The sequence below is a fragment of the Manis pentadactyla genome, chromosome 1 (assembly GCF_030020395.1).
Source record: "Manis pentadactyla isolate mManPen7 chromosome 1, mManPen7.hap1, whole genome shotgun sequence".
In the NCBI taxonomy this organism is placed as follows: Eukaryota; Metazoa; Chordata; class Mammalia; order Pholidota; family Manidae; genus Manis; species Manis pentadactyla.
Window position 1 is genome coordinate 176,047,708 of NC_080019.1, and position 15,014 is coordinate 176,062,721.

The 15,014-nt window shown below is 37.8% G+C and overlaps 2 protein-coding genes across 5 annotated transcripts in view; one reads left to right on the forward strand and one right to left on the reverse strand.

Moving 5' to 3' along the window:
• The window catches only part of RABL3 (RAB, member of RAS oncogene family like 3), a 30,098-nt gene extending 18,589 nt beyond the window's left edge, over positions 1-11,509 (reverse strand). The window contains exons 1-2 of one of the 2 annotated variants that reach the window (XM_057503077.1): positions 11,361-11,509; positions 7,174-7,265 (exon numbers count right to left, since the gene is read on the reverse strand). In XM_057503077.1, the coding sequence (XP_057359060.1) occupies positions 7,174-7,265; positions 11,361-11,406 (138 nt within the window). In that variant the 5' untranslated portion in view covers positions 11,407-11,509. The remainder of the gene's footprint in view (positions 1-7,173; positions 7,266-11,360) is intronic. The other variant, XM_036883348.2, reaches the window with a different exon arrangement.
• Positions 11,510-11,600: 91 nt separating this feature from the next.
• The window catches only part of GTF2E1 (general transcription factor IIE subunit 1), a 33,767-nt gene continuing 30,353 nt past the window's right edge, over positions 11,601-15,014 (forward strand). Inside the window, exons 1-2 of one of the 3 annotated variants that reach the window (XM_036883427.2) lie at positions 11,634-11,691; positions 11,782-11,861. Coding sequence is in view for 1 of the 3 variants with exons in the window: in XM_057503053.1 (XP_057359036.1) it covers positions 14,190-14,221 (32 nt within the window). In the remaining 2 variants the exon portion in view is untranslated. Of the gene's footprint in view, positions 11,692-11,781; positions 11,862-14,116; positions 14,222-15,014 lie in introns of those variants that run through there. The other 2 variants (XM_036883426.2, XM_057503053.1) reach the window with 2 other exon arrangements.

Sequence of the window (15,014 nt, forward strand, 5' to 3'; positions counted from 1 at the left end):
GGACCTTTGGACTTCAGTCCTTGACATGCATAATTTGAACAATTCTCCAAATGATTTTGCTCCAATCCCTAGTTAAGAACTGCTGATTTTATAGGATGGAACTATTTTGGTATCAGGAGGTCTACACTATGTTCCTTGATTGCCACTGATTATCCCAGACATCTCTGAGCCTCAGTTTCTTTGCCTAAAAAAGGAAGGAGTTGTATTATATATTAACTTTGAAATAATAAATGGCAAAATAGCTTACAGTTAAAAATAGATATCATAAAATGCACTAAAACTCACTCTAACAGAATGCTTCATACATTTTACTTATTTATAATTTTTCTGTCCAAATCCTTTTGTCCAATGAAAAGTTTAAGTAAATAAGATACTCTATAGATAACCACACTGATATTAAGTGTAGACAATGGTAGACTAACAAGGACAATAGACAGAAAAATGAGAATAACAAAACCAGTTGGGGACTACTGTAGATATGGAAATTAGCCTGGTATACTGTGATAAAAGGTATCACTATTTTGCTATATGGTATAAATATCTCATCCTCCAAGGTCTTATTACATTCAATGAAGTGTTTTCATGTTTCCTTCCAAGATTACAAAAGAAGGTGCCCTATTTCCTTTCCTACTTGCTCAGTTCATACTAAATTTAATTTAATTCAAATGGAATAAGTCCTAAGAACTATATTTTCACATGGGCCAGTGATCTCCAAGGGAAAGGTTGACATTATAACAAGTATTGCTCTTGACACAGTAAGTGGTAGCCTGGTACTATACTAAGAGCCCGACATGATGGGTGGTAATGCCAAACTATAAGAAATGGGTTTAATATTTAAATCAGTCATCAAGGCTCTGATACTTAAAGTCATTATAGGTATTACAGCTATACAAGGAAGGATTTTCTCAATAGGGAGCAAACTAGTATGTACTGATCATCAAATGGGAGAAGGAACCACATTCCCAATGTTGCTGTCACTTGGGTACTTCATTTACTCACCTCTTGCCTTTTTGTTGGAAACCAAGTCAAGACTAAATACAAAAGGTTTTGTCTCATTGGAAGAGTTTATTCATTGTAAACTTTCAAAAAGCAGAAACAAATTAAGGAAAGAAAATGACACATATCAACAAAGAATACTAAATGATGTAGGTGTTCTCTAATGTTTAGTTTAGTATGTGTGCCTGCAGAATTATTAGAGAGGCAAGAGGTAGGATGTCTTAGGAGGGACTTAGGAGAAAAAAAGGACAGGAATGAGCAGACAGCAGACTACGATGGGAGCAGGAACTGAATTGTCTCATTCACGGCTCTATTTCCAATTCCTTGCAGGGTCTGATACCCGTAGGCATGTAATATATTCACTAAATGAATAAATGAATGAATGAATAACATAAAGGTTACTGCTAATTGCCTCTTCCTTTCCAGGAATCTTGTTTTGCCTCCAGCCAAACTCATTTTCTCTAGTGTTTAAAAAAAACTTTCACCTTTCCCTTCTATTCTGTACCATTCACTCCTTTATTAACCTCTCAACTCTGTATAAGATTGATTTAAAACTCCATCTCTATTTCCTCTCTGCCTATTCACATCATTTGGTTTTTAACACTAACAGTCCACTGCACTTTCAAAGGCCAGTGCTAGCTTTGTCATCATGAATTCAATTGCCTCTCTCTCTCTCTCTCTCTCTCTCTCGGGCTTTGTATCTATAGCGCTTTATACTAAAAATCAATCCCTCCTTCCTGAAATTCTCATCTGTCTTTGCTTTTGTGGAATTTCATCATCTTGGCTATCCCACCTATCTCTTTGATCGATCTTTCTCTGATCCCTCTTTTCACCTTCAACTCTTTAAATACACCCAAAGATTCTTCTCCCCCAGCTCTTTTCTTCCTAACTTTTCTGAAAAGCACATCAGTTCTCATAGTTCAGGATTATCTCTATATAGACGATTCCAACTCAGAATGTTCATTTGGATTTCACCACCTCATTTGTAAATGTCTTCTGTATAGCTTCAGCTGGATAGCTCAGATCCTCCCTTCATCCTGTCCAGGACTGGATTTATTATCTTGCCTTCTCTTTCACTTATAATATACATGCCCCTCCTTGAGGAATAGTCCATTCTTCCTTTGCCCAGGTCACCGATTCAACCATTAACACCCAGTATAATTTTCTATTCTTTACAAGCAGCTCAAGTTTACACTTTATCTTCTCTATCAATGTTGTGCCACAGAACTTTCTGCAATGATGGAAATGTCCAGTATGTGGACATGTCTAGCAAAATGTCTCTGACTACTGAGCAGCTGAAATCCAGCTAGTTCAACTAAGGAACTAAATCTTATTTTAGCTAATTTAAATTTAAATGTCACCTGAGTCTAGTGATTCCTGTATTCAACAGCATTAGAATACTTTTTTTTTCTTAATACCATTCTGGAACAAGCACCAGTACAGAGTAGTGATCTAGAGTAAAGGCTCTTGAACTAGACTGCCCAGGTTTGAATCTCAACTCCATTGCTTACTAACAATGTGACCTTGGATAAGTTATTTAGCACTTCTGTGACTCAACTGCTTCACTGCCACATAGGGACCCTAAGAGTATGAAGGGTTGTGGCCATTAAGGAACTGGTATGTAAACTAGGTGCCAAAAAAAGGTCAGGCGTCATTCATTATTATTATTATTTTAAAGATCATTTCACTTTGCCACACTTACTAGATCCCACCACTTATTCTTAGTGAAGACAGACACTGCGTTAAAAAAAAAATTTCTCATTGTTTATACATTGTTATGCTGCCCAAGAGGAATTCAATAAATATTGATTGTATGCAATGTGTAAATTAGAGAGTTAAAATCCCATTAAAGTGAACTAGAAATGACAAATCAATTTCTTTATTCATAATTTGTGAAAAGACTAAGTTCTATAAGTCTTCTTTCATAATTAAGAGTAGCCATGCATTTATATTAATCTCATTAGACTTGGATCAACAAAATTGGAAGGCAGTAATGAACGAAGAATCGCACGAAATAAAGCTTTTCTCCTTCCCTTCAGTTTAGTTATGAACACCTCTGCACTGCATACTAAATCCAAAATGTTATTAATTACTGAGTACATACATTAAGCTCACTAGCTTCACCCAGTACTTGAAATTAAACAATTACATTATCACCGTTATTATCTCTATTTTTAGTTTGCCTTTTAACAAATGTGAAATGAGCTAAATGGGACAATTGTTTCCAAGAGTTTTAAAAAGTGTGTATTCATGGATCAACACTGATTCTGGAGATCCCCTCTCACAGGTTTCAATAACACAGAAGCTGTAATTGTAATATAAAAGCTGCTACCTAAGAAGTGTTCTTCCAAGCTATTTTGGTAGAAGCTTTATGAGATTTAATCATTCTTGCTAGAGGGAAGAACTGCTCCCTGTATTAACACAATAGTCAAAATGATTCACATGTCTATGATGACTTTCCTTGACATTATTGTTTAAAAATGCCTTTTACTTATGTTGTCACTCAAATTCACTCTTCTCAAAGATGGAAGAGATCAACCAGCCCAAGACAGAGTGAAAAGTAAAAAAAGTAAGGTCACTTTCATCCCCACATACTCCATTCTACCTTTGAAGGAGTCAATTAGTACCATACTCATTCCAGTAAAATTAGTCACATTATTACATGACATTTATCTCTGACTACTGCAGCCTTATTCCAGCTTCCTTGCAGGCAGTTTCATGTCCTCTCCAGTGTTCCTGGGAAGTAGGGAGAGAGTTAAAAAATCTACAGTCTAGCTAACTCATGGGAACTCCAACTTCATTTTCTCCAAAGCAGGGGTTTCCAAAGGGAATTGCAGCTGTTACTTCTAAACTAGGTCAGAATCTTGAGAACTAACTAATCTCATGTTGGTCTGCTCTCTGGGACTTATTTAGAAGCACTCCTTACAGACACAACCAAGTCTCCACCTTCATATACAGGGGACTGCTGGGACAAAATTTCTCTTGAAAATTTTGTCATCAACTATATGCGAGACATTTTACATCTTTTATCCTCAGTTACCAGACATTTTACCTCTTTAATTGGTTTTGTATATTTTCATTCCCAAATTGCTTTCTGCTTCATCTGTACATATTCAACTCCCAGTTGATTCATTCCTCCAAATCTTTCCACTTTTCTCCTGGCACTGTATTCTATCATTAACAAAATTCCATTATATTCTTATCCTCAACCCCACTGTATTAGGTGAAGCCAATCTTTACCCTGAAGACACAACTTCTCCTGCTGCCAGCTCAGAGGGATGCTGTTCACTTTTCCTCATTCTGATTACCTCTCCAAAGCTACTTCCAGTATATTATTCCTCTGCCTGTATATAAAAACCCTGTGTTGTTTATAGGCTTTGGACTACTATCCTCCCTTCCCTCCCACTTGCCTTATTGTTAATACCTACTAGCTTTCTATCAGCATATTCAGTCTGGCCCTTCTGCTCTAATGCCTATCATTAACCACTTTAACATCCACTTGGAAAAATGATTCCACATTGTATCCAGTGTTCCTCAAAACACTCTTCACCACCTACACCAGAATCATCTCAGGTGCTTCTTAAAATGCAGATAACTGAATCATAATATCTACAGGCAGGGTCCAAGAATCTAATTTAAAGATTAAGACTGTCAGAATGGTTATCAAAACAAAATTTAACTATATCTACTTATAAGAGATATACCATAAATATAAGGACACAGGAAGCATGCAAGTTAAAAGATGGAAGTAAGTTACACCACATAAGCATTAATGAAAAATAAGCTGGTTGACACAATTCAGTCTTAACTACAGTTACTATGCTGTACATTATATCCCAAGAACAAACTTATCTTATACCTGGAAGTTTGTACCTTTTGGCCACCTTCAGCCAACTCTACCATTTCCACTCCACTCCCTGCCTACAAAACAAAACAAAACCCTACAAACCTGTAGGCTAGAAAAGCAGGTATTAATAACCTCTATTTTGCAGATGACATACTAAGGCTCAGAGAAGTAAACTGATTAGTCTAAGGTCACTCCTTAAGAAGCAAAAGGTAATATGGGACAGACCCAGGAAGTGGGAGTTTAGATCTACATTTCTTTTCAATATGCCATGCTCTCTCACAGAAAGGGAGCTAGAAAAGTCCAAAGGGAAATTTTGTCCAGACCTTGCTACTGGGTCTCTCAAGTTAAACAAAGTTGCCACTGAACTCATTATCTAGACTTTGCTTTTCATCTGTACCTAAGAATTTGGGAACTTGGTAGGCTGAAATGCCATAAAAATATTTTTTAGAAATAAAGAGGGCAAGTCAAGGTAAAGAAAGGGAAATCCCCAGATGCTAGAAATGAAGGAAGAACTTACAATCAGAGTGAGAAGCGGGAACTGACTCAGATTTAAATATAGCTTCAGGGGCTGGTTCCTAGAGTTTTTGTGCCCATCCAGGAATACACATCTGTTTCAGGTTTTAAGGCAATGGTATATGTGGGTGAGTGACAAAGACCAGACTGTAGTTCCCTTGATGAGCTGCTCAGTCTGTGAAAGAGATTAAGAGAAAGTCTATCCACTGCTTTGGGAAAGCAGGAAAAACTTTGTCAGGGACCTCAGGTAGGGGTAGTAGAGAGTAAAAGATCCACAAAATATGGGAACCACAGGCCCATCCTACAATTGGATATTGGGGAAGTTTACATTCTCTAGATGGAATGAAAACTTCTCACTGAGAAATTACAGGGACTGCTGAAATCCCTAGGGCTCTGGCAATAACAGAAATGGAAAGGTGCTATACTTTTACAACACAGTCTAAGGACTTCCACAGGGAAGAGGGAAAATAAATCCTGCTGAAGATGTGATCGTCTTCAACGAATTACAAACCACTCAAAAGATACATTTCCATGAAGCAGAGTCAGCATATACAGCAAGTAGAATATCTACTACCCACTAAGAAAAAAACAGAACACTCCAAAAGAAACCATAAAGTAGTCTGTTGAAAATGATTAATATAAAAAGTAAAACCATAATGAAAGCAGAAGAGTTTGAAAACTTTTGACTTTTGAAAAATAACCCAAAGGAATATCTAGAAACTAAAAATTACAATTACTGACAGGAAAAACTGGGTGGATTATATTAAAAAGCAGACTAAACACAGTTGAAGAGATTCCTAGTTAACCGGAAGGCAGACATGCATACCTCATCTAGAAGGCACCCCTGAGAAATAAAGAATAAGAAACATGAAACTACATTTCAAAGATATAGAGAACAAATATCTAATAGAAGTTCAAAAGAAGAGGATAGAGGGAATGAGATAAGACAAACATAATGGAAATTTTTTTAAAACAAGGACATACGTGAGAAGCACAATACTTCTGAATGAGATAACTAAAAACAAATCCATACCTAGACATAGGTTAGTAAAACTACATAAAAAAAACTTTTAAAAGAAACTAGGGAAAAGAAATTTCCTTAAAAAGGAATAATAATTAGGCTGACAGAAAATTTCTAATCAGCAACAATATAAGTCACAGACTGTGGAAAATAACTTCAAAGAACTAAAGGAAAGTAACTGTTAATCTAGCTATTACTATTCCTTTCCTATTTATTTCTTAACTCAAAGGAGAGAGATATGCTAGCAGAAGAGATACTTGGATAGCAGCAGTTGGAATTAGCGAAGACCAACAATATGGGACAATACATAATTCAGTGGAACTGCACCTGAGTTCCCTTAATGTGAGGTGGAACACAGGACCCAGAAACAGCTTTTGCCTTTACACTATTTCTAGTCAAAAGTTGCCTACCTCAGTGCCAAAGGCTTAGGTAGAATTATTTATGGAGCATACTAAGCAAACTCCAGAAACACAGCATAGTAATTAAAACTGAAAACTCTGAAATCAGACTACTTAGGATCAAATCTTGACGGCTTCTTATGCAGGGTGAATGTGGTCACGTTACTTCCCTATGCCTTTGTTTCTGTAGCTGTATTTCAGTCAAAAAAAGATCAAGCAAGCAAAGACATGTAAAGCATTTGGCATAGTATCCAGCACACAGTAGGTGCTTAATAAAGCCCACCTATTATTACTATTTAGTCTTAACTACAGTACTATAATTTGATCATGCAGTTTGAAGGACTTAGTATTTGAGGATAATATGACTACTGAAAAACTAAAATATAAGAAATACATACTCTGACGTCTACTGAGCAGCCCACTGTCCATGATGGATTTCCCAGCACTTGATTTTGGCACAGAAGATGAACTAGTGAAGATTTCCCAACACCTGTGAAAGATAAAAGAACTCTAATAATACAAGAGACATACTGAAATCTATATGGCAAAATTAAGACTAACTGAGCATATACAAGAAAAATGATAGGTAAAGTATGGTTGTTTATAGGGTGTTTATACCATCCCAATCATTTAATAAGCTTTATTGATAAAGAGAAGATGGTCAAGGACAGTGGTTCTCTCAAATTTTGCTTGAACACTGTCAGTGACAGGATTTATCATTTCCTAATCCCATACTAAGACACTCTAGTTCACCCCCAAAAGGCAGCCAACCACTTGGCTCAGACTTATCCTTTGGGAAAAGAGTGTAACTCTACTCTCTCTTCTACATCATGGCCCTTTATTTTAAGGCAGCACTTAATTTTCCTTTAGATCCCCTGGGCATAATGTAATCTAGTTGTTAATGCTGGGGCCAGCATTTGGAGATCTGTATGAAGAGGAAAGGGAATGAGTTCTCCCTGTACATTTATGTGTAGATTCAATCAATTAACAGCATTTTGGGATGCCCTTATGGCAAGTACAGTTGGTAAATCTTTATGTATCACTAGTTGTATAAAAAATTTAAACCATCTCCTTGCATGCATTATTGTGTACGAAGCTGCCACTTGTTTATTTTTTTATTGTAAAAATTATGCTTATAGATAATCTAGAAAGTATTATAAAAAGAAGGAAAAAATCACCTGAACAGCACTATGGTCAACATGTAGGTTTATAATTCCATAAACAGGGTTTTTCTATAAGCAAGTAAACATATACATGATGTACTTACAAGCAATAAAACATGAGCCTTTGCTTACATAGCTGGTTCTGTATGGAATATTCTACCCTTCCTGTCCCTTCATTGCCCCTCCCCCACTGGTCTGGTGAAGTAATCTTTAAAGACTCAGCAATTTTCTAGTTATAAAGTCTTTTCTGACCCCACACAGGTAGAAGTAAGCACACCATCCACCATCCTTTGGGTCTCCACTGTACTCTACAAACTTTTCTACAGAGCACTTAAAACACCTATTACACTTGTTTGTAGGTTTTATTCTCTGTTTAAGTTCTTTGTAGGTTGTGATTGGGTTTTACTCATCTTTCTTATCTCCAATACTCAAAGCAGGGCCTTAATTAGTATTTACTTAGTACTAAAATATTGTTATTACAGAATCTTCATAAACATTTTTAATGTCTCCATGTTGTTCAGAGAATAGACATAACAATTTAATTAACTCCTTATTAGATATTTAGAGCATTTTGAACTTTTCACTATGCTAAGAAAAGATCTGTTTAAACTTCTGTTTAAAATTAAATTATTTCCTTGGCATACCTTTCCAGAAGTGAAATTAATATGTAAAAGGAAACGAACACTAAAGTTGGTATATTTTTGACAACTTTCATCTGGTTACTCTGCCACCAGCCATGCATATCAGCCTGCAGGTCTTGTTGCACCCCAACAGTATGTATGTAGGTGCTTTTTCATCTGCTATTTTGGTAATAGAAAAAAAGTGACATGTTGCTTTAGTCTGCATTTCTTTACCTTCTGTTAAAGATGTAAGCTATGATCATCTTTGCTAATAAATTGTCTTTCCTTTCTTAGGAATTATCTGTTGATCTCTTCGCCCATTTTTCTACTTTGTTTTAGTGTTATCAATTTACATGACCTCTTTAGCTGGCTCATGTAATTCAATCAAACGTTCTCCTAGGTTTCCCTCTTATTGTTTTTACTTTTTTACCTACCAACATTTAATATTCTTGAGTATTCACACTTAGCTTTGTCTTTGTATTTAATGCACTGCATCTGTATCTGTGACCTTTAGGGCATACTGATTCTTTGTGTTTCCATTTAGGTTTGTTTACATTGGAGGCATCCATCTAGCTATTTAGTTATCAGTTTGATGCAAGTCTTGAGATTCTAGTTAAGCTTAACTGGGTCAGAGTAAACATCTCTATGCAGTAATACTGTATAGCTCTCCAGGAATTAACTGCTTTGGGTGATAAGAGTTAGTTAACACTGGGTAGACTAAGTGGTAAGCACAACTGAAGTGCCAGGAATACTGGCTAACTGTTCATTTCTTTAGGAATTCTGGTGTGTTCTAATTCTGTTTTCATCATTAGAACTGTATTAGATCTAATGTATTTTATTTGCTTGGGGAAAAATATAATTAAATAAATGCCAGCTCCAAATATCACTGTTGTTAATCTGTTAATCTTATCTCTGAAAGAACAAAGAGAAAAAAGTATGTGCATATTAGACTTTTCAGGGTTCCTGAGTAAATTATCAAATGTATCTATGGGATACAAAACAAATTTCTAAATCCCAAGTTATTCCTTTACATATTTGTGAAATCCTCAAAATTTCACAGGGGAAATAGAAATAAGCCTTTACTCAAAGGTAAACTTTGAAGCTTGAATACAAAGGCAAATCAAGTGTAAACAGTATGTTCTAACCTGTCAGATAGCAAATCGCTGTTAAAAGGGAACTGATAAAAAAGGCAGTAACATCAGTTAATGTGTGACAAGATCAATCACTTCCTAGAGGGCATGGCTGTGTCCTCTGTTGTACAACCAAACTATTGAAAAAAAAGCTTATACTAATTGCCCAGTCACTTTTCTACATTTAATATAGCAGCCAATTCAACCCTGTTATGTAATGCATTGATTCCATCCCAGCACTTAATATACTGCCTGCTCTATAGTAGGTACTTTAGTATTTTTGTGAGAAAGAAAATAAAAAGGAATAAGTTGACTAATTTAAAGAATATGTAAAATGAGGGGGTTGTTAGATACAATAGAAAAGGGAATTAAAGACGAGAGACATTATCCCTTCACATATCCTGGAGTGTGTTAGCTCTGGATTCCAGTCTCAAAGCCCACTTGGTGATACTCTTGTCAAGTCCCTTTAGATCACTATTACTTTCTTCATCTGTAGTGATTTTATTAAATTACCTTCAGTACCACTTCAAGCTACAGAACTGGAGTTGACATAAATTGGATTATATTCACAGAATTTCATAATGCAACTTTCTTAAGGGAATATTAAATAGTGCTCTGTTTTGTATTTTGCAATGCAAATAACCTTCAGGCACTGTGAAAATGTTGTCAAGTTCCCCCTCACGCTGACAACTGTATGCTAGCTTTCTGTTAAGGCTAGCTTTCTAGCTCTGAGGTATGTCCTCACCACCTCCAAGCATCTGACACAATGTCTTTGCTCAGAGCACACATTCAAAGGTCATGTCCAGAAAAGCTCACGTGTGAAATGCAAGGTTAGCATTTATCACAAGTTCTTAAATGAGAGTATAAATTATGGTGAGAAAGAGAAGGGTAGTGAGGTGGGAAGGGGAAATCCTGACTTCTAGTACTCAAATGTCCAGTGTGCCAAAAGAATCTTAAGCTAGGATTCAACCGGGCTCAGCATTAAGTCCCAGCTGCTTCATAATATGGCCCTTATCTTCTCTATTTCTTACTATATATAGTTTTAAACTAATGTTAAAAGATTAAATAGAATAAAGAAATAAAGCCCAGTTGAGAGTAAAGCAGGACTACGACCCAGCATTTCATTTCATAACATTGCTTAGAAGTGAGTGGGCTTTGGGTTCAGACTGGTTCTTTCACTTGCATCTCACCGTCTCACTTTTCTCATCTGTAAAATGGGGAAATAGGGTTTAAGTCTGGATTAAATACGTTAAAATATGCAAAGCACGTGGAACAGTCATTCTTGGTGCACGTTTGACTTCCTTAATCACATTTTCTTGAAGGCACGTTCCTAACTTCTGTGTCCGTTAGCATGGCGGCTAATAAAATACTCTACACCTGCCTATCTTTAGAACAATGGAACTGACAAAACACCACAGGTCCCGAAAGCCCGGAGACTGACGTAGGAAGCTCCGAAGGCGGAAAAGGGCAGGGGCTCCGCGTCCCCCACCCGCGCGAAGCCGCCGCTTTGTTAGAGAGCAAAGTCCTCTGGGAAGTGTAGTCTGTAGGCCTGAAGAATTATTTTGGCCACAGGGGAGCCAGCTAGTTGGGAGAGCGGTGAAGTAGTTAAAGCTGAGGATTAACGGATAACTCAAAAGTGTCAGGAGCCCCAGAGTTGGATTAAGCCGCTTACCTGAATCTCCCAATACCAGCACCTTCACCCGATCCAGGGACGCCATTTTACCCCTCCTTCCCAGGTTAACGCCTGTTCCGGGATTATAGGCCAATCAGAGGTGGGCATATAAGGCAGGGCCTTCAATTTCATTGGCCAATCGGAGTGAGACTGTCTTGATTGACGGCTTCACCGTGCTGATTGGCCAACCAGGTTAAAAGTAGTGGGTGGGCTCCAAAACTGGTCGCAGAAATAAGGCGTACTTTTTCTCGCGTGAGTGGCGCGACAAGTTTGAGCCGGTAGTTGAAGCGCTGAGGGAAGCTGTAGTGGGAGTGTTCGAGGATTCGCTTGGGTAAACCTTGTTCCCTGTTCATTGTTCGCGATTCCCTGGCCTGGCGTCGCATTTAAGGGTTTCTTCCCCTTTTCGCTCCTTTCTCCTTAGTTACTTTCTTCCCCTTGGCTGTCTGTTGACTTGGTCCTCCAAAGAATCCTTGACCCGGAGCGGCCCGTGTGCGACCTCGGGTAGGACGGCCTTGGCTGAGCTGAGTGTGGCCCCTGGACCCAGCTGGCAGAGTTCGAGGGAGTTTAGGGTCTCCAGGTCTCGTAGTGGGGAGGAGTGAACATTACTGAACCGAGCTCGTGGAGTCATCTGGTGATATACCGCTTTCTGTATGAAAGTATGGAAAGTACTGTGAAAAATGGTAGCTGAGAAAACCACAGTTATATGTATAGAACCCAACTTGTAGAACTGGAATAGTAGTAGCACACTGAAATAGTTTAACCGGACGCCACGCACCCAGCTCTTTCTTCTTTTATTTTGCACCTGCGGTCATCATAACCTTTTAAAATCGCGAATTTGAACCTGTCATCGCATGTTAAAACCATTTGAAGTTTTAAGGAGAGGGTTTCCAATAGCCTGCCTTTTTTTCTACTATGGAAGCGGCAATGGAGAAAGTGAATTGGGGGGAAAGCTGGCAGGGTGGGCCTGTTGGAAGAACACATGCTTAGGAGACATACTGAAAATTGTACGGATGTGCTTGACTAGCCGTGCTGGATGCTGTAAGTCAGTGGTGAACATGATTAAGTCCTTGATCTTAGACACAGACATGGAGAAAGCACAAGTCTGTTCGCTGTAACGAAGAAGGGGAGTTACGGGAACATGTGAAAAAGGAGTCATTTAGAGCTAAGGTGAATCTGGGAGGTCTCCCTGGGGATACGTCATTTGAGATGTGAAGGATGATTGGAAGAAGTTTGGGCTTAGCTTTGGATGCAGAAAGAAGAGCATGTACAAAGGCCTGGAAAATGGGAAAAACACGTGTAGCTTGTGGAATTGAGAGAATGCCAGTGTGGCTGGAGATGAGGCTGACAAGGGTAGACAGTGCAGAGAAAGCATTTATTTAAACTTTGTTTCTCCAACTCTGTGCCTGGTACATAGTAGTCCTTAAGTGTTTGAATGATTAGAATACATATGGTTCAGAAACAAAACCAGTGTGCATGCCTTTGGAGATCTGGAATGTGTAGGGAGGTAGGTGAGCCTGGGAGGTAACAGGTGGACTCCTAGACTAAAAAGAAGAAACAAGGGCTAGCAATGAGGTCACACACACAGAAGTCTTCAGAGGCCAGCTAGGATCTTTACCTGTTAAAACTGTCAGCTGCTCTTTCAGCTTCATGTGGGAACATAATCTTAATTTTTCCTCAGGTATTTCCAATTTCTAAGAGGAGGTGAAAGTTGAAATTTATGTGAAATCTCACAGGTTTTAAATGTTGACAGAGTTCAGAAACTTTCAAAACATTCTTTGGGTCAAACAATGCAGCAGAGGCTGTGGTTTGAGACCTCTGACCTAAGTAACTTAAGAAATCAGAGATTGAGTAGGGAATTCAGCATTAGTAGGGAAGTAGAAGTGGTGGAGGAGAGAACTCTGGCTGGGAAGGAGAATTTTAGAATGTAGAGATTTTGAACAAGGTGGAACAGCATGGCTTCCTTTCTGAGCTCCAGTTTCATTTCTTAAGCTACCTGCTTGACACCTTCACAGGAATATTCTGTGATATTTCTTCAAAGACAACCAACTCAAAGTGAATGCCTCATTTCTTCCAAACCTGTTCCTCTTTTGGTATTGACCTATTTCTCATAGTAGCACTTTTCCTAATTGCACTGACTCAAAGCAAATACTATAAGTTACTGTTTAATAACATATTAAACTATGTCATTACTTAATTGATATAATATTTCAGTTTTACAAGATGAAGAGTTATGGAGATGGATGGTGGTGATAGTGGCACAACATTATGAATGTATTTAATACCACTAAACTTTATACCTAAAAAGGGTTAAGTGTTAAATTTTATGTTGTGTTAAAAACATTGTCAAAACAAAACAAATAGCTGTTTAAAATTTTCCTCCTCTGTGACGCCATTTCCATTATATTTTGATTTTGTTCCTGTTATAAGTTGCATGTATCTTGTCCTTTTGCAATTTTTGCTCTCTTCCTTTTTAGGCTTGGTTACCATAGTGCATAATATTTCCAGGGTCTTCATTTACTTCAGTCCATTCCTCATATCGTTATGAGTCACTTTTCTACTCATTTTGTCAGGGATTCTGTGTTTCTTCTTTTTACTAGATGTCTCTGCTATGCTTTCTGGTTCTTTTCTGTTGGTCCTCTCTTCTTCCTAAGGTATAGGGGGTCTGTTCTTCAGTCTTCAGGTTGTTTTCAACTCTAGTTGTATTTTCTGTATTTTCCTCTTTTATGTGTTTTTAGGAGAAGGTTTGTCTTCTTATTTTGCCATCTTTTCAAGAGTCACTTTTATAAAAAAGTGGTCTTACTATGAATACCAGTACTTAATGGAACTCTTATGATGCCAGACCTGAAAACGGAACACTTTATGTGAATTGTCTCATTTAATCCATTTATCAGCTCTATGAGGTAGACACTATTAGTGCGTTTATATATGAGAAAAGAATTTTCCACGGTTACAAGGCTAAGAAATGGTGGAACTGGGATTCAAAACCCAAAAATATTGGATTGCAGAGTCCTCTTGTCATTCCCTTACTCAAATCTTTAGGATCCCCTAAGATGTTTTAAACAAAGGAAACAGGCTGAATGCTAAGTAGCACGGGGTCCTTCCCATGTAGGATGTACTTTGGCAGGGTATGTAACAGCTGAGCACCAGATTTGTCTGAAGCTCTGATCAGGGACTTTTTCTATGTATTAGAGTCACCTAAGAGCTTTTAAAATATGATGCCTAATCTGGCCCTCCCAGGTCAGCTGAAACAGAATCTCTGGGAATGGGGCCTAGGGTGGCTATTTTTAAATGCCTCCCAGATGATCTGCTTGATAGCCAGAGTTGAGAATCATTGGTCTGGAAAATGGAGTGTGTGGGGTGGGAGGTCAGTAAGGGGAATACAGTAGTAGGAAATAACTGAAAAAGAGGTTATTTTGACATTGTCTGCCATTCTTTGGTCTGTTGGTTGTTTCTGAAACCATGTATTGTGTTTTGCCAACTGTTGAGCATGTAAAATGAAACAACCACAAAAAAACAAAACCGAGTTCAAGTACAATGTATAGACCAAATTGGACAGGAGAACCAAATGCATCGAGTATAAAATTGATAAATTTTATAAATTTTCTAGTATGCTACAATATTATGTTGTTGAACCCAGGCACCTGCTCACATCCT